Raw genomic sequence first — 23,908 nt, 5'->3', positions numbered from 1 at the left:
AGAAGATGCAAGATGGAGAAGGCCAAAGTGTTCACTGTGTGCCTTTGAAAAGCGTTCTAACCCCTTCATTTTATTTACCACATTTGGTGTGATACACTCTATTTGTATCTACCTACCTTTTATCTCTCTATTTATTCAACTGTTTTTAAAAAAGAAAAAGAGAGAAAAACGCATTAGAGGAAAACTCCAGTCCTTGAATGCTAAGTGCTGCAACTAGAAAAAATGAAAACACCACTCATTGCCTGGTCGATACTATCTCTAGAACGACGCATGCTATGGTGATGCTTCTCAGTGTCTGGTATTAGGAAACTGGTCTTAATTAAAGAAAAAGGAAAGTGAGTTCATTAAAGGAAGGACCATGAAGGAAAACCTGCTCCATTGCACAAACTCACACTCACACAGGGCCAACAGTTCACCTATACACAGGCACAAAGCCCAAAGCACACAGCCAAAACAAGTGGCTTCAGGACAAGTCTCTGAATGACCCTCAGTGGCCCAGCCAAAGTCTGGAAACTGGAAAGGAGAATCTGTGGAGAAACCTGAAGCTTGCCGTTCACAGAAAGTCCACATCCAATCTGGCCGAGGCTGCGCGGATCTTTGAGAATAGTGAAAAAAACCAGGCCAAAGCAAGACGTGCAGAACTGGCAAAATCATACCCAATAAGATTCAAAACCAATCAAGGCCAATGGTGCCTCGACAAAAATAACGAATAAACATTCTGAATATTTATGTAAATTAGATGTTTCTGCATGTTTTCATTTTTCTAAAGACATGTTTTTGCTCTATCATTACGAGGTAAAAAAAACTAAAACACTAAATGTGGAAAAATTGAATTTTCTAAGCCTATACGGGGGCATGAATGTGTGGGACACTTAAAAGATGCAGGCAAAACAAAATCCTGGGGAGGAAAAGTTCAGGTTTGATGCAATCAACAGTAATGCATTCATGTTTATTTTATGAGAGGATAAAAAAGTATGCGTGCTGAGTTTGTACAGACAGCATGTGTAAATAATGTATATGTAAACAGATGAAAAGCATATTTGCGTCCATTTCAGGGAAATGCATATGTCATGTGCTGTTGAAAACAAGTTTTTACTCACACTGCGGGGATGTTGGCTATAGCTTTGAGGCTGGTGGGGTTACGGATCATCTTGTCCAGGGTGCTGACGATGTCGGTGAAGCGGGGTCGTACGTTGCGGTCCTTCTGCCAACAGTCCAGCATCAGCTGGTGCAGAGCACTGGGGCAGTCCATAGGGGGCGGCAGACGGTAGTCCTGTTCAATGGCGTTGATCACCTGGGGGAGATATTGTGGGGAGGGGAAGCTCAGGTTACATTATATAATACATTTCATACAGTAATTGCAACTAATGGCTGTCAGTTACAGTGTTTTTCTACCAGCTGGCTGGTTGTCAATAATATACTTCATTAAAAACTAAATACTAATTTGAGTTTGCAGTGAGTAATGACATTAAGCATATCCACTCTGTAATCCTGACACGCTCGCCACTGCCTCAACACTGCCCCGTACAGACAAACTCGCTCTGGTCACTCAAGAGACAGTTAACGTTCAGGCTGATGTGCCCTTCCTAATGACTCCGGCCAATCACATGCCATTCCTGGAGGACAGCAAGAAGAGAGTGTCACTGTAGAAAGAAGACACGGGGGAATGGGCAGATTGCATATAATTAACTGTGAAACACTGATACTTGACACATGTCTCTTAAAGGCTGCACAGGCTATCTAGGCCTTGTTATAGAGAAGCTACGACTAAGTGTTTCAGGGTCAGAGTTCGAGCAAAGTGTTTCAGAACTTAAGGCAGATTTGAAAACTTCGAAAAATGTCGAAATATAAAGAAAAGGTCTAAATATATTAAAATAAAATAAAAATGAAGGAGCTTACTCTATAAAGCCACTTCATAGATACTACAAACACTTAAGATTGCTCATATTGCTGCATTGCACATTGAAGGACCTAGCTCTCAGCCATATCCTCATATCTATACTGTCCGTGGATCTTTTCTTTTCTTAAAAATGCATAGTTGCAAGATAAAGGTCTGGTGTGAAATCAAGTGTAAAAGATACTATCATTAAATATAAGAGGCTGCTTTGTAGGTTGCCAACTCCGCCCCGGAGTTAAGTGCAACTCAGCACAATCTTGACAAATGGTGCATATGGAGAAGTGGTTGTGTGTGTTGTGTGTGTCTGTACTGTATGTGTGTGTGTGTGTGTGTGTGTGTTTGTGTGTCTGTGTGTGTGTATTAAGCAGCCGGACATGCTGAGCAGTGCCAGTCCTTTTCTCTGCTTTAGTCCCACCAGGCAGTGTTTGCTGCTGGCCCACTGAGGCAACATCTGCTGGGTTGGATGGTCCTCGTGGAGCAGGGTCCATAGAGGCCTGATGGTTGGCTGGTTGTCACACTAAGGGAGCTTAGGAAGAGAGACCTCATAGTATGGGACTATATCCAGTGCTTGTGTGTGTGTTTGTGTTGGTGCCTGTGTGTCTGTGCGTGGACCTTGTCCAAACGGACATGGAGAACAAAGCAGAGCTCTCAGCAATCACTCATTGCTCTCAAAAACTGGCCAGGAAGGAAACAGGATAGTGTGAGACTGTGTCCATAATAATTCTGCTTTCAAAGTCAGAGTCAAGGACATCTGCAGTGATGATGCTATGAGATAAGAGCTGATAAAAAATGAGTGATTTATTACAGCTTCCTCTCTTACGAGTTCTCCTTGACAGTCAATCAATGGGGCGAAAAAAACGTATAACCACATCTGTACGGAAATGGCCTTACTGTTAATGAGGCAGTTCAGATTCAAAAGTCATTGAGGTTTAGAAAAGGGAAAACACTTTTTTAACGCTTTTTATGATCTTTCTTAAAGATCCCAAGTAATGGACATTTTTATTTCATAAAAAACTGCCACTTCCTAGAAAAGGTGCATCTTTAGTGGTGACGCCATGCTGTACAAGTGAGTGTAACAAAATCAATGTTATGTAACATTATTTGACAACAAGACCTTTTCTCCTTTCCTATCAAATAGAACTGCCTGCCCAGTTTTCGGTCACTGTCTAACGTTCTTCCACAGCATCCTGTTTCAAAAGGAAATACATCGCATCAGGAAGGTTGTGATATGAATTAATGCAGGGTTCGAGTTATAATCTGAGGTTTGTGGGGTTCGTTAAAACATGTTAGGGGCAGAGATAAATAAGAATAAGGTTAGAAGCAAGTTTGCAGCTTGCAGCACTCTCATCAACAAGCATTAGCTGGTGCGATATTCTACTGCGGGTGGCTTGGTGGGGAATATGGTGCGTCATTCTTTTAGAAAATCTGGTTTCTGTTAGCATTTTTATGTCATAAACGTAAATAATACTAATTACATTGAAAAATGTCTTATTTGTGATTAAAATAATGTGTGTTGGCAATGTATTAGCAACCCCAACTGATGTATGTTTGCAGTGCGTTCATGGGAGCTCAGACCCCTCTTCACCCCCCCTGTTGCCACATAATTCAAACCCTTATCTCATGTGTCTTTTCATGTCTAAAAATGAGCACTTACATCCTGGTTGGACATGTCCCAATAAGGTCTCTCTCCAAATGACATCACTTCCCACATGACAATGCCGTAGCTCCACACGTCACTGGCCGATGTGAACTTTCTGTAAGCGATGGCCTCTGGTGCCGTCCACCTCACTGGGATCTTCCCACCCTGTGGGAATTAACAAAGGTGCAGAAGGTGAACAAAAGACTCACAAAAGCGGTTCATTCTTTTCAGTTGCAACACATGTAAGTTAGCCATTACCCCCCAACACCCCTGCTCTTGCCTCAGCTGTAATAATCTAGCTCTTTATCCTCCCATCCACCCAGTGTCAATCGTCCGGCAGCCAAAACGTACACACGATTCTGCCTCTGTTTCAGCAGTGGTACCAAACAGTGTTCGTCCTTCACACATCGACCAGCCTCACATTTAGCTTCTCCTCTCCCACAGCTGTGTTTGAATAAAGCAAGATAGGCCTGGGCTTCTGCTCATACATCGAGCGTGTCTGCCTGTAATTGGGCTACCTGGGCCTCAGGCATGCCACGCGCACTGTTGACTGAAATTGACAGCTGCTTGTTTAAAATTCCACTCACACACACACACACACATATATACACACAGTTGGGAACAAATGCACAGACATAGACGCACACAAACACCCCCCCACAGCACCTCCCCTTATATCTGAGTTGAGCTCGCCACCAGTTTAATAATGCCAATTAGCTGAACCTGAGCATTTGCAGATAAGCCGTTGTTGGAAACAAACCCAAACCCAGACCACCCTGTTCCCTGCTTGCTCTCTGAGAGGAAAAAAGAGGGGGAGGGAAATAGAGAAAGAGAGATTAGTGAAGAAATAAGAGGCAGAACAGGGGTCTTCTGCGCTGTTTCCATACTGCAGGCGGATGGTTGAAATGCTTGGCAAGAATAATTATAAACAGGTTTACTTGTGTGTATTCCTGTGCTGTAAGTGTGGACAAGTGTGTCTTGCGTAAATGTTACAGGTCAGGGCATGCGCAGCTCTGCAGAAGTGGAGAGGTTGAGCTCATTAATGTCACCAATTTAGGGTGAAACGAGATTTAACATATGACCCTGAATAAAGACTGCTGTCAGGATACACTGCAGGATGCAGAGGCAACAACTCAGCTCTCATTGAGCTCTCACCAGCCAGCAAAGAAAAAGACATGAAGCATTGAAGGAATAAGGCAATGGTGCAATGTTGGTTGTGCGAGTGTGTAACAGACTGAGAGAAAATGAGAGAACAAGGAAGAAATACGGAGAGGAAGAGATCAATAGTCGAATAAGGGCTACCTAAGCCCCAGCGACTTCAATGCTTTTCTCATTTCTCAGACCAGTTTATATCTGAATCGTTTCATCTAAACTAAGACCCCAGGACACTTTCTCTTGCCTTTCCTTTTGTCTGAGGGCAAATAGAGCTACAAAGATACAAGTCAAACATCTTTCTTAAGAAAAAATAAATATAAAGGTCCAATCATCTGTCATTCTTTCAGGGGCAATGCTTAAAGTCAATTATTTTCTTTGAACCGAGATACATAAGGTGAAAAATGAAGAAATAAACGTAGAATTACACAGGGAAAAAGCTGCTCCAAGCAAATCGCTGTCTACTGCAGCCTCTCTTTATCATTACTCGCTTACTCCCTCCCTCGCTCTGTACATCTGGTCTCATGCCCCAGGACCCTGTTGGGGATATGAGCCGAGTGTCCCTGGAACGGCGTAAGCAAAGACACAGGCTTTTACAAGAAGCTCCCTGTGCCCCTCCAATAAGACAGACTTTAGTAATAACATTTCCAAGGCGGGTGAGTCAGAGGCAGCTATGCAAACCCTTTAGTAATTACTGCTGTGGGCCAGAATCCAAAATCCTGCATTAATAACATGAAGTGCTGAACAGCTCATGAACAGGCGAAAATATAATAAAAAGCATTTTGGGCTTTTCTTCTTTCTTAAAAAGAGCATTAAAGCCACAGGTAATGAGTTGGGGGGGTAGACGGAGTGATGATGGGAATTGAAACGGACCTAATGTCAACACAAAAGCAGGAGTGCTTTGTGAAGCCTCGAAGCATGGGAAAAGCCCTTTGCTTATGGTATATTGTGCTGGCTACTGAAAAAGGAACAAACTGTTTTATGTTTGCCTTGGAGTGAAATAATGCCCCTGAAACAGAATTCACATAGTCCTATTATCTTGGACAGTTAACTCCGAATTTGTGTAGACGAGCAGGGATGTCGCACAGCCACTGCAGCTGCAGAACATCTAGGCCTTCAGGGGAGCAATCTGTAATGATATCAATTGATAGTTCCCAAAACTCCCTTGATAATAAATAAAGTGGGTACAACATACAGCGCCTGATTTGGCAGAGATACTGCATAGGTCTATTTTCTGGTTGATAAATGGTGACACTGGGAAGAAAAAGCGAGTGGCCACGAGGGCGTGACAACCAGAAATACAGGTAAATGTGCCTCAAAGATACCTTAGCATATGTCATCAAAAACCTTTCCCCATTATCCATACTCGGTGACAGCAGCCATTTTGGGATTCTGAATTCTCGCATCATGCGTGTTATGCGTGTTGTAATAAATAATTTTAAATTATTTTGATTTAATTTTAAATGTTTGCCATTTCTTTAAGGTCTTAGGTCTTGGATGCTTTTATATAGCTCCTTATGACCTAAGGAGCAGGATTACAGATCAGCCCATCCGAGCTTTCATTTTCTCAAAGACAGAGCAGGATACTCAGGGCTTGGTTTACACCTATCACCATTTCCACTGGGCCACCATAGGCAGGCAGGAGGAACTCATATTAATGTTAAAAAACGTACAAAGTCACATTTTCATGCCATGGGACCTTTATTTTCCACTGTCTTAATGTAATGTGATATGTGCCTCTTTGTCTTTCTCCATTATGTGTGCATGAGGACTCTACTGCAAACTAAATCTACCTCTAGGTACAAATACCATCTACACCACACACTTCAACTACCACACAGACTACTGCAATCTTCAGAAGATTTCTGATGACTCTGCTGTGGTTGGATGTATCAGAGAGGGTGACGAGGCTGAGTACAGAGGTACAGAGGTGTGGTGGGGGACTTTGTCACATGGACTGAGCAGAAACATCTACAGCTTAGCATGACAAAGACTAAGGAGCTGGTTTTGGATCTAAGGAGAACAAATGCACCAGTGAGCCCTGTTTCCATCCAGGGGGTCATTGTGGACATTGTGGAGGACTACAAATACCTGGGACTGCACTTGGACAATAAACTAGACTGGGCCAAGAACACTAAAGCTGTCTCTATTCTCTGAGGAGGCTGAGGTCCTTCAACATCTGCAGGACGATGCTGAGGAGGTTTTATGAGTCTGTGGTGGCCGGTGCTATCTTGTTTGCAGTTGCATGCTGGGACAGCTGGCTGATGGTATTGGACGCTAACAGACTAAACAAACCGAGGCAAGGCCAGTGACGTTGTGGGGGTGGAGCTGGATTCTCTGTCGTGGGATCAAAGAGAAGGATGCTGCCCAAACTACATGTTGTCTTGGACAATGTCTCCCACCCACTCCATGGCTTGCTGCTCGTACACAAGAGCCCTTTCAGTGCAAGACTTGTTCCCCCAAAATGCACCACAAGGAGTCATTCCTGCCTGTGGCCATCACACTTCATAACTCCTCCCTCTAAGTGTCTGACACACAGACCCTTAGTGAGTTTGAAACTGGAAATATTATCTGTTTTGTGCAATAACACCAGCTTCAAATGTAAGCAATGCTCTGCTGCTACTATTTATTCATTGTTACTGTTCACTGTTTTTTTTTTATTTTTTTTATTGGGGTTATTTTTCCCTTCTAGCCTGCTTGTGTGTGTGTTCTTGGTTTTCTCCCCGGTAAGTGTCTGTTTGTTCTACTTCCTGTGTTATGTTGATAGTTCAGTTTCCTGTCTTGTCTAGTCTTGTCCAGCTTTGCTTTGTGCTTGTCCGATTGTCTAGCCCCGCCCTAATGTGCTTCACCTGACGTCTCACCTGTTCCCCATTACCTCGTTACCTCTTGTATTTAACCCCTGTGTCTCCTTTGTCCTTTGTCAGATCCTTTTGCCTGTTTTGCCGTCGCCCCGTGAGCTTGTCTGTTTAGCTGTCTCCCTTTTTCCTGCCTGTTTGTTCTGCCTGCCGGTGGTGATCCTTTTTGTCAGTGTTTCTGGCCTGCTTGACTCCTGCCTCTCCCTGTGGTGGTGTGGATTTACGTTTGGACTTTGCCTGAGTTTCCCTCCTGGTTTTTGGACTCCTTCCTCTCCCTGTGCTGGTGTGGATTTATGTTTGGACTTTGCCTTTCCCTGTTTTTTGGTTGAAATGTTTGAATAAAACCCCTTCATGTACCGGCTTACTCCTGCCTCCTCGTCTCTGTGTTTGGGTCCTCCTTCCTGCCCCCCAACAGTTTACCATTATAACTCCTTGTTCATGTAAATACTGTATCAAAAAATTCCTTTAACTATGTAAATACAATACAAATTCACACTCCTTATATTTCTATTCTGATATTTATATAATCTTGCAACTGTAACACAGAATTTCCCTTTGGGGATCAATAAAGTGTTTCTGATTCTGAAATACAGTAATTTGAACTTGATTTATTATGCACTGCGATGCGGAAGTGGACGAGTCTGCATCGATGCAGTGAAAGACCATAATCGATTATAGCCTACCGATGCTGCTTGTTGATTTTCCTCTTGCTGCCATTTCAGTTTTTGCCCTTTGTTTGTTGTATTCAGACTCTGCTACAATAATACATAATCACTTTGTTGGTGATATATCTTGATATCGAATCAAATCGTTGACCGCATAATCGTAACTGAATTGAATTGTGACACCAGGGAATATACACAACCGTAATGCACGTGGACAGCACATCCAGCCATGTTTGCACACAGCATGCCCATCCAGGACACCTTTAGCAAACACAGGAGTGTGCTGTCAACCTACTGTAATGTCACCAGAATGAGATAACAGTACTGGTTCCACCTGGTTGTGACCGCCTGTGACAGGTGTTGACTGGGGTGACAGCTAGCGACACGTCTGGAATGCGACTGCAACAGAGATGTGCCGGGACTGTCAGGTTCAGAGTGTTTCTGTGACAGCCAGGTCCGAAAACATGTGCTGGCCACGTGTGGACTTACTGGTGTCTGTCATGGTCTCTGGGCCCAATAATTTGTAGACCGTAATACACATGGCAAGGATATGAAACACCTGTCATGTCTTTGCAGTGGCTTGAGCTATCCATCCACCAATGTGCCAGATACCCTCATGTAGACTGTCAGTGACATGGTGCAGCAGATTGAAGCAAAATCCGGAGCAAATACACCTGTCAGATTACAATGATCAGTCATCACTAACATGCAGCAATGTCACAGATAAGGGTACTGTAATTGAAAAAGAACAGTCCAGTGTTTGGTCTTGTTTTTACTCAGCGTTTTAACTTCACACAAACTAGTTAGAGATTCCAAATCAACTTTCTTCTTAATCTGGAAGACAAATATGTTGATCTGTCACTCCCTCTCTTCTCTCCCCCTCTCGTTCCCTCTCGTTCTTTCCTTTACTCCTCCAACTTAAGTTATCCATTTCCAAACAATGCACACTCAAATGGACTTGAGCACATTTACTTAGGCTGGGGAGAGTGCTCCATCAACATCCTTTTAATGAAATCCTGAGAGCAACGATCTGCCCTGGATGTCTGCCCAAACAGAATGAGAAAGAGTGTGAGAGAGAGGCCGAGAGAGGAAGAGTGATATTGGGAGATGGGGGGAAAAATAGAACAATAAAAAAAAGGGGGTTGGGGTTGGTGACAGAGATGTTGGTTTCTCAGACACCCATGGGAATGTCTGGTGGAGGGAAAGACACAGTTCTTTCACCATATATACACAATGGAGTCCTGCAAAACTTGAGGGATGCATTTGTCAAAGTTTTATTTTGTGTTCCAAAGATCTTAAACAGATTCACATTAGGCAGGGAACTTTTTGAGGCTTTTTTGTTTTTAGATTTGATTAACAAACAAATTCTGAAAAACGTCTCTATACTGCGTGGGAAGACAACAGAAGGGAATGAAATAAGACCACACACCCAGAATAGCTTCTCATAATTGCTCTACGTCTGACAAGGAAAGAAAAAATTGAATCAAGATTAAAATACGAATGCTTCATATCTCTGAGAACATTCTTCCTGAAGCATTCTGATCCCATTTCAAAAATAATTGCTGCGAGGAAGTAAAATCCTGTCAGGTTACAGTATAAATGACAGCGCATTACAGCAAGAAAGAAACCGATACTGTACTATTTTAGTGATAAGCTTCTATCCCTGCAAGTGTGCTTATAACAGAAGAAAAAGAGAAAAAAAGATAATAATGTATCTTGTGCACCACTCCAACTGCCTCCAAACATGTAACTTAATAGTGTTGCATATCTCCTATGCCATTAGCACATTGTTCAGGACTTCCTTACTTTTAATTGTCAAATTTAAATCTTGGTTCAACTTTCACCTTAACAAATGTGATTATGTATACTATATTTATTTGCATCATGCATTTCAGCCACAAATACAAACCTTTTTTTCGTGGTAAACTAAATTCAGAGCAGTGACATTCATGTCAGCACCTGGTGAGAAGTGTGAACTTGAAGAAAGTTCCCATATTTTAACTGTAATAGCAGCTTTGGGCAAACATTAAAGTTAAACAGCTTGTTAGGATTTCTAACTGAATGTGTTCAACTCGCACTCACAGACAACACACAGGGTTTGATTTGCCATTCATTGGCTTATTTTAAGTCAAACTGGTGCAGGTCATTTAGACTATTTAGGTTGTTAAAGCTTCTCTGGCTTAAATGTAGTTTAAGTCTGTGAAAATCCTTTTTATAGCCTTCACGGCTGTACAAATGCAGGGCCCTATCTTGCACCTAGCACAAGTGACTTTGTACACCGACGCATGTATCATTCCTATTTGGCACCCGACGCACAGCGAACTTTTCCCTCCACAGATGCACGCCGGTAAATTAAGGAATGAACTTGCGCTCCCGGGGGTGGTTCAGCGAAAAGAGGAGGAGTGTTCAGGCGCAAACGTTCCCCGGTGCTATTTTGCAGTTTCAGAAAACAATTAGGCCACGGACCAGGAAAAACCTAGTATAACGTCAGAGGCTCTTTATTCAGATGCTATTTTAGTGGGGCATGCTTGGTCATAATATTGCTTTGTGGACAACTCACATTCACTTTGCTTCTCTCATCTACACAGACGCAGCAGTTCCCATTTTTGCAAACCACACATGATTACAACAAGGAAAAATATTACTAAGTATGTGCTTCAGGTGTTTGGATAGGCAAAAAGTCACTGCATTCTCTGTGGCTTGTTGTGCTTTAGGCAACATTTCCATGAATCACGGATGTGTTGATGAAATAAATGAGAAAATATTAGAGGACTCAAGGAGACGTGATGGTGAACTGCATGTGTGGATGCCACTTAACCCAAACGCCCCCAGCAGCAGCACGGCAGAGGAAAGCTTTTCTGACAGAAGAGCTCCATAGTGAGGTAAGCAATGTAATGTTTGTCAAAAAAGAAAAAAGAAATGGCAAACTAACAAAAAAAAAAATGAAAAACTAATTATTTCTACCTCCACTGATAGGCAGGCAACGTGCGCCACGGCGGGATTGGACCCTTGAGTGGCAATGCGCGATGTGCTGGAGTGGTGGACGAAGATGGAATGGGGGGAGGAGAAAGGTGCACAACAGGAGGATTGGTTACAACAGAGGGGCACAACAGGAGCAGGTGGTGCGTTTGCAGCAATCCTCTCCAGGCTTGAGGAGAAGCACCCAAGAGGCCGCAAACATCGCCACCCGGTCAAGACGGGCATTTATACTTCGCCACATCCCAGAAAGGTCCCGCACCAGCCCTGACATGGTTGTAAGGCTGTGAACTGCTCCTGGAGTGCGCCTGGCACATCCGTCATAATAATAGCAATCCGCCATGGAATATGTCTGCCTGTTTTAATGGGAATTGGAAATGACGCACTGATTGGTTTATTGCACGATGCCTATGAGTAAAGTAGCTACTTCAGACCAACCCATTTTAGATTTGCATTATATTATTTGCATTTCAGATAATTAAAACAGGGCCCACAATGTCACCCAGTTGTGACGGTGACATAGCAATCTGACTCTGCAGATTTGTTTCTGTGAGACGTCATGAGGTTGGTTGCCATACGTTTGTGTCATTTTTAATTATTTGCAATACAAATGACAGAATTGGCCATGAAGATTCACACACACATTTTTATGAGTTCCTTTTTTGTACGATTTTGTCCCCTACATAATGAGGTTAAGGCAATTGAAAAAGACATCTGCTCATCATATCGCTGGCATCTGCTGGCACCATCAAATTAATTCTAGCATCTACCAAGAAACATGCTAATATGGACAGTGATCTTTGCCCCATGTTTTTATTTTGTTTTTTTTACAAAAGGTGGACAATAGGTAATACCATTTTTAACAATCTTAAACAAACTTGAGCACAACCTGATGATGAGGATGAGGCAGGCTAATATTGTTCCTCATGTTGTTAAAGATAATGGGAAGGTAGTTATAAGGCCTATTTAATGGGAACAATATGAACAAAGCAACGATCATGTCTGTGCTTTGATTTCGATGATCTTAAAAAGCGTCTAGTGTTGAAGTTACTTTGCTAAACAACAAATTAAATCTCCCTTTTGTGACACTACAGTGTTCGGTCCATTTATTTATTTTGGAGACAAAAGCCTACCAATAGAGAATGTATCACATTTACTGATTTAGTTGTACACAAACCACTTCATTGTGAATCCTGCTCCGATGCAAATACAGTCTAACAGACACAGATGGCGAATCAATGCCCACCTTATACTGACACCTGCAAAACACGACAGAAGGTATAAATCAGGGTGGGGTGCTTTGGATGGTTGCTCCCTCATTGATGCAGGAACCAGGTAGGGCTCATGTTACTTTCTTTCTTCTCTTCAGAGCCTATGCCTGCTACATATTCATATGCATATCCATTCTTGGATATTTTCAGCCGTTACTTTTACGCCACAAATAAGGCAATGAAACTCTACAATATTAATTAGAATTAGCGAGGGACATCTGAATAACTTAAAATAAAAAAAAAAAAACCAGAGGAGGGTAGCATGTTTGGGATGTTGCTGCAATTATGAATGAGCGTGACTGGGGTTATAGATAGATAGATAGATAGATAGATAGATCGATCGATAGATAGATAGATAGATAGATAGATAGATAGGGATTATGCTTGGTCACTTGCTTTTGGCCTAAAAATGGCTGTGATAATGAAATGATGGGGTGTGCCCTTGCTGTGTGGTGTGATATATGGACATGGCCAAGAGAGAGAAGGGTTGTGGCTATCATGGTAATGCCAGTGCCTCAGGGAAGTCCTATAGAGCCAAAGGGTTTACATACAGGGCTTAATATACAGTATTTTTAAAGCTTTATTGTCCATGTAAATACAAATGTTTTATACTAATATGATAAGTCAGAAAATAACTGTGCTTGCTTTTGGCTAGGTCCATACCAACATGTTCCCGTTTCACTTCTTGTTTACTCAGAGACTCTGTCCCGTTAACTTGCAGTGCATAAATATTTCACTACAAGATGAACAGACAAGCCAAAAAAGTGCATGGGCCTGAAGCCAGAGAAAGAAAGAGAGAGAAAGAGAGAGAGGATACAAATAGAAAACAGATGAATGACAAAAACAACAGCGCGGTCCACATAGTGTGAGCACTGGAGCGGAGCTAAAGGAATGTCACTCAGGTCACTGGGATTTGACGGATGAGCTTTGGTACTGGCTCTGCGTGACCTCGCCTTTCAACCTCTCTCAGCCCCAATGACACAAACAAAGAAAGGTGCCAAGGGAACATATATGTTTCTAGCCAGAAACACAGCACAAACACACACTTCTAACCACTCAGTCACAGCGTACAGTACACATTGCGTGAAATGCAAGGCAGTGACAGCCTGAGGCACCAGCATAAATTCCAGACCAATACCTGCCGTCCTTGATAGAAAGGGTAAGACCACTCTTGTCTGAGCTGTGATAGACTTAAACATATGACGCATCACTGATGCAAACAGTTTGACGAATCCTTCTACATGTCTTTACTGAGTACAGGCAGGTCGTTCTTATGCGTCTTTGTGTTGCTCTGGGAAATGTCTTGAAATGGGAAAGAAAGTGGACAGCTGGAGAAAAAGGGAAGACAAATAAATGGATGCAGGGATGGATGGCTCCTTCAATAGATGGATTAGTGAATAAAGAGAGTAATGTGAAAGTCTTCTCGGTTCGTCGGGTGTTACAAAATCAATCCTCTTCTTTGTCAGCTAAGCATGGTGACTCATGTCCCACCTGGACTGGTGATAATGCTCCTCTAAGCTACTTCTTAAAAACCATGCAACCATGTATAGGCAATCTGTCATTGATGCAAATAAAAATACAAGAAAGCTAATGCTTCAATAAAACACAATCTATAAAGTCTCCCTCAAATCAAAAATGTTTTTTTCATATGTTCATGTCCCCTACAATGTCTGACCTTGACTATACTGACTTGTATCTGTGCACAGTTTGTCACTAGAGAATTGTTTTCACAGTCCTCCCTACTCAAGGTGGACATGCCTGTGTACTTCCCTGAAATCTGAGATTCAACTATATCCCGGGCAATCTTGATTAGGTACGTCACAAATGCATAAACCAATTGCTGTGCCTCTGATAAAATGGCTTAAATTCCATATTTTTTGGCCTAAATGGCATGCCCAAATTAAAAGTGGTACAGCTCCCATATACTTTGACATTCTTGGGTGTGCTTGACATCATTGGAAAAGTAACTCTCCAGTTTTTGTTACAAGTGCCAGGGTGATTCTTGGCCTTAATGACACAGAGTTCCAAAGGCTTAAATGGAGTTTTTGGTTTTTTTCTGTCCAGGTCATACATCTGTAAACCGACTGCAATACACTGCTGTAAACACATATCGGTGCCTATAGACACCACAAGACCAGAGACACATGTCTCAGCTAAAAAATGTAAGTCAAAAGACTCAAAAATGGATTTTATATGAATTATTTTCTAAAGGTATGTCTTTTCCTTAGGTCCATTTGTAAAGTGTAAAGCAAATGGACCAACCAGTGCAAAATACAAAACTTCTCAAATGCACAAACACACACACACACACACACATCAATCACACACAAACTTGAAATAACTATTTACATAAAGTACAGAAATAAGTAATTATACATTTTCAGGGTGTTTTATGAATTATAACAGTCCCTTTTTATGGTGAAACAAAGAGAAACATATCACAGGATGAGAATATCACTGTAGTCAATGGTCTCGATTGAATCGTCTCCTCAATGGCTGAAAAGGTAGGAGGGTCTCGTAACATGGAACTGTCAATCAAAGCCCCCGTGGTCCCAATCGCCTGCAGAGCCATCTAGGAGCGGATTGGCTCTTTTTTGATTTGTAACAATCAGGACAACATGGTTACCCTTATTATATTTCAGCCCCTTTCAGAGTTTTTTTCTTTAACTTTTTACGTGGAAAAACCATATGAGTCATTTATTACCAACAGGTATTTTTTACACATTTGAGAATGTTTTTGGAGAGGGACTTTAACATCTTGAAATGAATTAGCACACATCACCTTAGCAAGACCAGTGCAGACCAAGCATCGTCCCGTGAGCCTAATTAATCACGATATTGGTTAGCAGCCAACAGAGAGGAAGGACAGCCCCCTTCTGTCTGAAACCTCCACAACATCGCTCCAGAGTGAACCCACATCCAGGGTTAACACAATTACCAGCATGCCCCCCTAACCATACATCCAGCATCACACCACAGGCACTGTAATTGGTGTGCCTCGAATTGCAGGGAAAAATTAGAAAAGCAGTAGAGGGAAAGAGGTGATTAATTTGCTGGAGGAGGAGGTCGATGGTGATTTAAATCACTACATGTCAGCGCGATTTAATTTCCCGGATTCCTTCGGCCTTGTCTGCAACGCCAGCCTTGCTCGCTGATTGGTTAGCGTCAGGTCATAGCTGAAGAAGTCAAGGAGTGAAGGGCACCGTGCATGGCTTAATTATGTATATAGTTTAGGACCCTGTCCGGGACCCACCCACCTCCATGTTTGTTTACAGGTTCCCCGGAAACGGGGGATGATGGCTCGGGAGGACAGGTGACATGAAAGTATGGGGCAACATCAGCTAAATCTTCACAAAGTGTCCTCATACGTCAGCTGATCACTCAAGACTATAACAGTCATACTGACGGACTCTCAATATGTGATGTAAATAAAAGTGATCTCTTGACTTGGCAGGAACAAAAATTGTAATAGAACTGAAGATTTCATCTGGATGCTTATGTTAATAAGGCGGCACTCAGTATGAAAGGGAAGCACAGCCAAAGCTTTGATGTGCTTGTATAAAAAAAAATAAAAACTCACACCATCAACAGCTCCTCAGGCTCAAACTTTCTGTATCGACTCTCCTGGCAATGCCCTCAAGGAGACTTTGTTTGCATTAAACAACATCAAAATGCCGACTTCAATCTATAATCCAATCCCCACCTTTCACACCCTGTTTTATTAGCAAGCTCAGCGGTGCAGACAACAGAGAAGCTGCTCCTTTTTGTTGCTAAATAAGTACCGTTCAGCAAGGTTTGCCCACAGGGGTCAAGAGTACAAAGCAAGCTATTCCTGGGGAACAATTAGCCGTCGGCCACGCCAATGTGAGGTCACATCTCCTCTGGCCCTCATGACACTCCCTGTTCACACCTGGGCAACCCCCTCCTGTCTAACAGAAAAACTGTTGTTTGGCTATTGTTTTTTGTGTGTTTTTTGGCATTTAACATTATAAATCAAACAGTTTCTACCTAAGCTTAGCCACAGGAGCAAATCAAATGCATCTATATTTAGATGTATACTAGACTTATAAAAGGAAATTCGCTCCTTTCATACCGGGATAGCAATGACTTACAGTCTATTTGACTGTATGCTTTTGATCTCAAGATTTGCATGAGTTAAAATACATCTGATACTAATCCTAAAATAGGCCCTTTTCATAGCATCACATAATCATATTTATTCATAATATATACAGTACTGCATCCACAACTCTGTTCATTCACAGTGCATTCAATAAATCTCTTTCAGAGAGAGTTTTATCAGAGTTTTGGTATGAAAACAAGTTCACAGGTTAGACTGGCAGAATAGTTTTGTGCAAGGCCAATGGAAGCTGGTGACCCAAAATAAGAAGACAGGTAAAATACAGGGCATGGTTCAGTGACTTCCAAAATAAGTGGGAGTTGCAAAAATGTTTGGCTATTGTTAGCAGATTTACATTATAAGTATATTCAATATACAATATAGGTCAAAATAAAAGTTCTACATTTAGGTTAAATACTATAGAAGCATGCTCGTTGTCCTCTATTGGCCAGTTTTGCTTGCAGAAGATCCTTACTGTCTACAAAATACAGGCAACAACACACACATTGGCAGGAAAACAAAGTCTCAAAGCAGAGTCGGTGAGGTGATACTAGACACATGCGGATTGGCCCACACACACCCACACAAACATGTCCGTGTGCAAGTACACATCGTTGCTTATACGTACTCTCATTCACTCTCTCTCTTTCTCTCTCTCTCTCTCTCTCTCTCTATCTCACAAACACACACACACACAGGCATACTAGGAGTCCTAATGACCTGCTCCGTGTGTTTTCAAGGGTGTAAGAGTGTGTTTTGAATTAGGAAGAGGAGAGGCAGAAGATGAACTAACGATGGCTGCTAATAATTACAGATCTGTAGTGTGGAGGAGTTAATGAGCAGCCAAAGCCTCCCATGATGCCCCGGTAATAATGAATGAGGAGTAAGAGAGAGAGGAGGGAGGGGGTGGTAGCTGTCAGTTTGAAAGGCCGCAATGCCCTTTGGTTTCTCTGCACTCTGGGCATGTCAACGAGAGAGGAGGCATCCCAGAGGAGGCTTGTCTCCACACTAATGAAGATGTGACAGACCTCCGGCCCGTGACTTGCAGAGTATAGGAAAGAGGAGGAAGGGAGATGAGAAAGACGCACAGCTAATATGAAATGAAAGGCACTGAAAAGGTGAAAGGTTACCAAGACCTTCAAAAAGAATGATACAGCGTCACTTAGAAGCAACACTGATTAGACAGATCTGTGATGGTTTTTCAGGATGTTTCCATTGCTGTACCTGTCAATGAGAAATTGACTGGACACTTAAAAAGATCCATTACATGCAGATAAAATCTGGATGAATAAACTAAAAGACATTATCCACGGTCCCTAAAAAAAAGTGCAATATCATAGTACTTACTAGAGAGCTGGTGTAGCTGGGATCAGAAGTGTCATCCTGTAGGTAGCGTGACAGGCCGAAGTCGGACACTTTGCACACCAGGTTGCTGTTGACCAGAATGTTTCGTGCAGCCAGGTCACGATGGACGTAATTCATTTCTGAGAGATATTTCATCCCAGCTGAGATCCCTCGCATCATCCCCACTAACTGGATCACTGTGAACTGACCGTCATTTTGCTACAGGACAGAGAGAAGACAATAAAAGTGGTTATTTAGATATTAGCGTTGCTACTGTTAAATACTGTAAATTCGGTCTCACTCTCTATTTCTGAAATATTAGAGCAAAATAATTGAAATGTGCTCACATTAAACATAATTTACAAAAAATGTAATCTTAATGTCTTCAAAAAGGCTGCCCAGTGGGACTCTCCTCCAGAATTATAAAGACCTTATAGTATATCCCTATGAAAACAGCCAGCTGTTTGTTTATTCATACAGTGCTAATGGGATGAGGTCTGGCATGTACATAAGAAACAAGTAGGCTCATGTACCTGCCTTCCCCATCTATTTTAGGTTGGAGAAACCTTTTTTTTGAAATTATCTTCACTCATTTCATTTTTTTCCCCTGCAATTCATTCTAATTTGAAACATAAAAAAATCTAATCCTCCTAATAACCAGAGGAAAAGTAGAGTTGCATTAGATAATCAAAATGGATTCTTAAGCCAATCTTGCTCATTGTAGTTGATAGAGCATTAGTCCATTCGGGCATGCAGGCATTCATCTCTTCAACATCCACGCATGGCGCCACTACCCCTGTGCAAATGCTCTGAGGAGCAAGCTTTGAACCCCCGAAACACAGTTACAAATAAGAGGGTAAGGGAGATCGATGGAAATACAAGTCGGATGTGGCGGTTAGCAAAGCCAACTTCAAAGAGCCCCTTTAAACCAACCCTAGATCAAAGTGGAAGAGAACTCCAATCCATGAGATTGAATGAGGAAAAAGCGAGTTGAATATTGATTAAACTGTATGTCCGCTCAATCCTGACTATAAAAGAAAGAGTGAAGAGTCCATTAACAGCTCCACCCATTAATAGAGAAATTAAAGGCTGATAAAGCTAACTAGTGGAAACTTTCAAATTAAGAATGATTGAAGTCATGTTCATTGTCCTGAAACATATTGTCTGTTGCCACAAGAAGGCTCATTCTAATTTGTATTAGGAGGTATTCTTTGCATGGACTCCTTTTCTGAGACTGTTTAACAATTAATTTCCAATTAGCTTCTCAGTTCCATAATGCAAGCTTTCTGTTCAATTCTGAATAGGAATTTACATCACCCCATATACACTGTTGAGGAGTAACTAGTTACATGTAACGGCATTGTGTAATTTAGTAATTTAATTGTTGCTTTGCATGTGTTTTTCATGTGCACAATGTCTTCCTTTGCCATTTCCAGAAAGTTAAATGCTATTCTGATGCTGATTGGTTCTACTGTTGTAGATGTGAGACTTGCCACCTTGGCCGCGGGTATAAAAATGTGTTCCAGTGCTGGACGTATAAAAAAACAACACTATTTCATACAAAAATCTCAGGGTTCAAAGATGACCACGCAATGCAAAGAATGTTTGCCAGCGGTCAAAATGCTATCAACGTCAAAGACATTGATGTCCGACCTCAGGAAACATCTGCAGGTATGTAAGTCAAGTTAGCTTCCAGTAACTGCAAGCAGCCATATTAAATAAAGTAGGGAAGACATGCCTACGTTCTGTGGGACACGCCTGTAATGTGCACTCTAGCACCATATTTAGCCTCAGAGTGATCTCATGTCAAAAAGAGGTGCTGACGTCTGACTTTCTGGTGGCTGTTCTTCAAAATAAAAGGAGTATAATCTTAATTCATGTGATCAAGGATTTTAAAAGGAGTTTGACTGTAGTCAGTGTTGGGTACTGCTGTAAGGGTTAACATTAACAGGTTTAAACATTTGCAAATGGTAAACAGTTGAAAACAGTCATTAGAAATGTTGAAAAGTAAAATGATAATTACTTTAATAACGTAATTAACATAGTTACACTACTAAGTTTTCATCGATAACCTAGTACATTTCTAAAGTCAGCTTCCCAACACTGGCCATATAACTGTTTGTACCTTTTTATAACATAGTCCATGTCTGTGTCCACAACAATACTCACCCTGAGGAAGGAGTCAAGGGCCCCATTCTCCATAAACTCTGTAACGATCATGACCGGACGGCTTTTTGTGACGACACCCTCCAGACGGATTATGTTTGGGTGGTCGAACTGGCCCATGATTGACGCCTCAGACAGGAAGTCCCGCCTCTGCTTCTCCACGTAGCCAGCCTTCAGGGTCTTGATGGCAACATAGATCTCCCTCTTACCGGGCAACTTTAACCGGCCCTTGTACACCTCCCCAAATTCACCTAAAGGGGACACAGTGGTTGCTCTGTCAAAAAGGATAACTGATCTACTTTTGTCTGATCAAAAAGTGATCACACAAAAGATAAGTAGAGTTGATGAGATCTAAATATATTCATCTATCGAGCTTATTTACATCCCCTGTCCCTTGGCAGAAATTATAGATCTTCATTTAGTCTATATCAAACCCACTGAATGTTGTCAAATACTCCTCTGGTGCTGCTCCTTTGTGATATTCTTAACAGTGTGGCTCCTCTGACTCACTCGATTAATTTGTCCTAAAAGCTGGCCAAGTGTCTTCATATTCCCCGATCATGAAATAACAGGACAAGGACTATCTGGTAAATATCTGAAGGCTGCTTGATTAATTATCACCACCCTGGTGTCCTGCAGAGCCACCACACAGTGAAATCAACAACACCGGAAATCTTTAATTAGTAAGTCCCCTTGCATCCTTACCCCTATCCTATCTCTGTCACTTCCTCACACCTAGCTTGCTGAGTAGGCCAGTTTGCAGCAGCTATTCCAGGCCCAGTATCATTACCAGAGTCATTTAGCCTCTGTAGGAACCAACACTTATGGTTTCAGCATGTCCTTCCTGCTGTTAAAAAGGTGTGTCCTGTCCCAGGCAGGTAACATGTTAAAGTCACATGGGCATACTAACCTGAAGCTATTTTAGCTTACAGATACTTGGGATTTACTTCAAAGCCCCAAATAACCAGCTCATCAATTTTAATAGACATTTAAAAAATAAATAAAAAGACAAGAAAACAAGGACAGAAAATAGAAAATGTATCTACCTTTTGTACATTTAAGGTAAATAAAAGCAGCAAGGTAGAACATGTTAGTGAGCAACACTAATAGGGAGCAAAAACCGAGAAGTGCAGGCAATATGCTGCCAGGCTTGAGGTATTTCTAATGCCATTAGGTCCCAGGGTATCTGGCCTATATGCTGCTGGTGCTCTTGACATGTTCCCATCTGATGTGGCTGCCCAAAGGCCTTAAGCAGATGCAGGTTACATTTTGTTTAGCATGTTTGCACACAAGTACACAGGCGTACACATAGCAATTCAGATTCACCTTTCATACACACACACACACACACAAACACACACACACCCACACAGATTGCTCCATAGCCTCGGTGCTCCATACCTGCGCCGATGACCTCCTCGATCTTGACAGTGGAGACATCAATCTCCTTGGCGAATTCCCGCACAGCTTCGTTGGGGTCTTCGTAGGTAAAGGGATCAATGTAGATCTTCATCCCCGGGGAGCCTGAGAAGTGGGTCGGGCAGCCCAGTGGGGAGGGGCAGTTAGACATGTCGGCTCGCAAAGAGAGTTCTAGAACAACCAAAGTGCTCAATGAGCTTTCCAGAAAAAGACCCCATTCTTTTTTTGGTTTCTTAGACTAATGTCTAGTCTCAACAGTTGAAGAATGCAATCGCCCCTCAAGTTGTAGCTCAAAGCGTAACTCTCGCCAATATGCAACCTAGGGTCTTTTTGTTAATGTACCCGGGTCAAATTTTTGTTTAAAAATATAATTAGGACGGAAAGTCCACTTTTAACATTTGAAAAAAGACACCTGGTTGCATTTTGGCGAGAGTTACGCTTTAATGTAGGTCAGTGTGACACAGCAAAACAATCAATTAACGTTCTTATCTTAGAGCCAGGGCAATCTATTGATATTATAACAACATATGAGGCTAGATATCATCTTATATTTGCGATATTGTGTTGTCTTTTCCTGGTTTTAAAGGTTGCATTACAGTAAAATGTAATTTTTTTTTAACTTACCACTATTCCAGACTGGACTAGACTAGACTACAGATAGATGTTCTGTTATTTGCCTTTAACCACTTAGTCATATCATTATATCCACATTACTGATTATTTTTTATCAAAAATCTCATTGTGTAAATATTTTTAAAAGCACCCATACTCAACTCTACACTTTGGCAGCACTATCAACATTTATGTAGTGTATTTGGTGAAAAGAATCTGAGATTTGATTTTTCCCATTACGCCCAGCTCGATCTTCACTGTTGCAAATAACAATAACTCCATTTGCTTTGTGGTGCTGCTCAGAGAGAGGCAACAGCACTACAGTATGCAAATGAAGATTATCAAATATTGCACACATTAAATAGTATAGGTGGATTATTGCAGGAGCGGCCTCATTTATGAAAAGAGCAGACAACAAAATGGTGGTTCGATGACTCAGTATTTGGAAGGGGGAAACAGAACATAAAAAACAGAGAGAGAAAGAAAGATGAAGGGATAGAGGGAGGGATGATGCCACGTAGAAAGAGTAAAGAGTTGAGAGATTGTTTTTTCCTTTTATCCCTTACCCTAGCAGTCCCAACTCTCTGATAGTGGTATAACCAATTTTCCCACCGCCTTTCCACATGGGAACTCCTAAAGAAATAAAACCGCTGCGCTATCAACTAGCGTTTTACGCGATAGGTGACTCAAACTGGAGATGTCTGCAAATCAAGGAGAGATTTTCAGTGTTGACAGGCCGGACGGGCGGGGAGAAGCGCCACCCAAAAAAAACCTACTTTTTAAACAAATTCAATACAGGCTGCCGCAAGACGGATATTACGACGAGCAAGCAGACGTCAAATCACCATTTCTGGAGTGACACCCAAGGGCAGCCCTCATTCTCAGAGCTGTTTAGTCGAAACCTTGGCAGCCATGATTGGAATAAACCCATCTCCATCAAGTCAATTTGTGACTGCTTATTTGCATAAGCCACATGGAGAGAGGGAGGGGTCTCAAGGGGCATGAGGAGGATAAGGTCTGGTCTTGGAGGGATCAAGGTGCCTCACCTCGCTCTTGACTAGAAGCTGATTCTGGTTACCGCACTAATTGCCTTGAACCCTGTCTGTGTGCATGTAATTGCTCATTAGAGATTCCATACAGATTGGATTCAAGTTAATCCATCAGAGGGTTTACAGCTTTGCATTTAATAAAGTCATTGCATTTGTAAGTGTCGCAAAGCTGCTCACACAGCAGCACTACTGGGTGGGACTCTAAATCTCAGCAGGGAGCATATACAACAAGAAACCTACGAGAACACATTATCTCCTACACACATGTGCACACGTCTATGTACACGTACACCTATTGCTTTCTAAATCACAATGCAGAGCCCACTTTCAAGTTTCATTTAAAATTCATATAGTTTATCTTTCTCCCTCCCTCACTTTGGTACAGCCCTGGTTAACTGGACTTATATTTTTATGGCCATCAGATAAAAAATAGATTCATGCTTTAATATTTCATAGGTCTTTCATTTGAGTGTATGAAGCAAAATCAAACGTCACTTCTATTTTTACCCAACATATGAAAAAACAAGCCTGGCCGCTGCAATGATTCACGGGCAGTGACTCAACTGCTAAAGTGGTTAAGGGTATTTAGTTGACCAAAATTATAACTCACAGTTTACTGCACTTAACCGTGTTATTTTCACCAACGTCCAGCATATAGCCTGTTATTAGTCTGGCCTGCTCATTTACTGAACGGCCTTAATGTATCCACAAATCAACTGCACGGCAGTAATACTTACATTAAT

At 41.9% G+C, this 23,908-nt stretch overlaps 1 protein-coding gene across 3 annotated transcripts in view; it reads right to left on the bottom strand.

Moving 5' to 3' along the window:
• LOC117953612 (ephrin type-B receptor 1-B) overlaps nucleotides 1-23,908 on the bottom strand; it is a 168,103-nt gene that overhangs the window by 5,022 nt on the left and 139,173 nt on the right. For 2 of the 3 annotated variants that reach the window (XR_004658649.1, XM_034886790.1), the window contains exons 10-14: nucleotides 21,487-21,675; nucleotides 20,089-20,336; nucleotides 17,923-18,138; nucleotides 3,552-3,701; nucleotides 1,101-1,294 (exon numbers count right to left, since the gene is read on the bottom strand). Coding sequence is in view for 2 of the 3 variants with exons in the window: in XM_034886790.1 (XP_034742681.1) it covers nucleotides 1,101-1,294; nucleotides 3,552-3,701; nucleotides 17,923-18,138; nucleotides 20,089-20,336; nucleotides 21,487-21,675 (997 nt within the window). In the remaining variant the exon portion in view is untranslated. The remainder of the gene's footprint in view (nucleotides 1-1,100; nucleotides 1,295-3,551; nucleotides 3,702-17,922; nucleotides 18,139-20,088; nucleotides 20,337-21,486; nucleotides 21,676-23,908) is intronic. The other variant, XM_034886791.1, reaches the window with a different exon arrangement.

Source organism: Etheostoma cragini, chromosome 12 (assembly GCF_013103735.1).
Source record: "Etheostoma cragini isolate CJK2018 chromosome 12, CSU_Ecrag_1.0, whole genome shotgun sequence".
NCBI classification, from domain to species: Eukaryota; Metazoa; Chordata; class Actinopteri; order Perciformes; family Percidae; genus Etheostoma; species Etheostoma cragini.
Note: the sequence above shows the minus strand (reverse complement) of the source record. Positions and strands in the feature narration are given on the sequence as shown.